The sequence below is a fragment of the Austrofundulus limnaeus genome, unplaced genomic scaffold (assembly GCF_001266775.1).
Source record: "Austrofundulus limnaeus strain Quisiro unplaced genomic scaffold, Austrofundulus_limnaeus-1.0 Scaffold52, whole genome shotgun sequence".
Taxonomy (NCBI): domain Eukaryota; kingdom Metazoa; phylum Chordata; class Actinopteri; order Cyprinodontiformes; family Rivulidae; genus Austrofundulus; species Austrofundulus limnaeus.
Genome location: NW_013952454.1, coordinates 1,727,801 through 1,729,203, shown reverse-complemented (window position 1 = coordinate 1,729,203; position 1,403 = coordinate 1,727,801). Strand labels below are relative to the sequence as shown.

Sequence of the window (1,403 nt, the reverse complement as noted above, 5' to 3'; positions counted from 1 at the left end):
GTATTATTACTCTGCTAAATTGCTCAGTTACTTATAGCCGACAGCTCATGGGCAGGACAAGTATTATTATCTTTCACCTTTTAAATTTGTTTATTTTGTTGCATTGAATCATAAATTTAAAGTTTAACATTGATATAAGGAACTTATTTTCATATCAAGTAAAAAAAAAGGTTTAGACTCCCTTCTGGCCCAGGCTTTGAGTTTGACACATGTGCTTTAGATTATACAAAGGTTTTTTTTTATTAGTTTATTTATTTTGCTACTTTTAGTTTATCATAAGATTGTTGCTACTTTTACCAGACCAATATAAGCCATGAATTCCCATTTTGCTACTTTATTCTAGCCCTTTTGCTACATATTCTACTATGTCAAAATATAGTTTTTTGCTACCATTGTAGCTTTTGGATAGTTTTTGCTAACCTTAGGCCAAAATTGAGTTTTTAACTCCCATTTTGTTACTTTTAGCTATCTCTTTACTACTTTTAGCTAACCTTATGCCAAAATTTAGCTTATAGCAACTATTACCTCTAGCTAGCTTATTTAGCACATTTCAGTTTGTGAGGTAATTAGAGTTCACTTAAAAAAGATTTAATCAGTAAAGCACCAACCTTTTCTGCGTTTCTCCAGATATCCTGCTTTAAAGACGGATGTTAAGTCCTGCGCCGCCACAGGTGGGGACTGCTGAGCACCTGGGAAAGTCAAAACCACATCTGTTTAATKTAACAAACTAAAAAAAAAGAGGGRAAAAAACCCAGGATGTTTTAAGCCGATGTTCACTTTTATGCATTTGTTTATTTGATAATTATTAACAGAAGAGGCCGTGAAACCTCCACCGCTTCAACTCGCAGTTGAGGAAGTTTATCTTTGCAGCTTCGATGCAAATCGTCCAAACGCTGCATCGAAGCTGCTTTGTGTGAAAGAGCGGCAGTAAAACTAGCAGCTGCTTACAGCCCATAAACTTCAGGCCCCTAATCACCATTCCACCWGGCTTCTCCCTGCTCCTCCACTTTAAACTGCGAGTATGAAATATTGTGTAAATTGTGATTGTGGCGCACGTTGGATTTAAGCAGTTGTAGGCTTGTGGTGGGGGTGAGTTTATGCGCAAACTACACCGATGTTCAGCCTCTATGCAGACTGGGGTCRAGAGCAATAAAATGTGCCGAGGCTTTTAGAGGAGAGGGGGAGGGGGTGGAGCAGTTGTTACCAGAGTTACGTTTGGAATGGCTCCCTTGTTGTGTCGCTCAGAGACGTTTTCTGAGTCGGCTGGACACAGATCTGTGGATTTTCATGCTGCTTTTCCAAATGTGGACCTACAGCCTGTTAGCACGTCCTCACTGTGTGTGTGTGTGTGTGTGTGTGTGTGTGTGTGTGTGTGTGTGTGTGTGTGTGTGTGTGTGTGTGTG

The 1,403-nt window shown here is 39.7% G+C and overlaps 1 protein-coding gene across 1 annotated transcript in view; it reads right to left on the bottom strand.

The window, feature by feature from the left end:
* The window catches only part of skap2 (src kinase associated phosphoprotein 2), a gene marked incomplete at its 5' end in the record, with an annotated part of 19,533 nt that overhangs the window by 14,044 nt on the left and 4,086 nt on the right, over positions 1–1,403 (bottom strand). Inside the window, 1 exon segment of the mRNA XM_014008759.1 lies at positions 609–689. Within this exon segment, the coding sequence (XP_013864213.1) occupies positions 609–689 (81 nt within the window).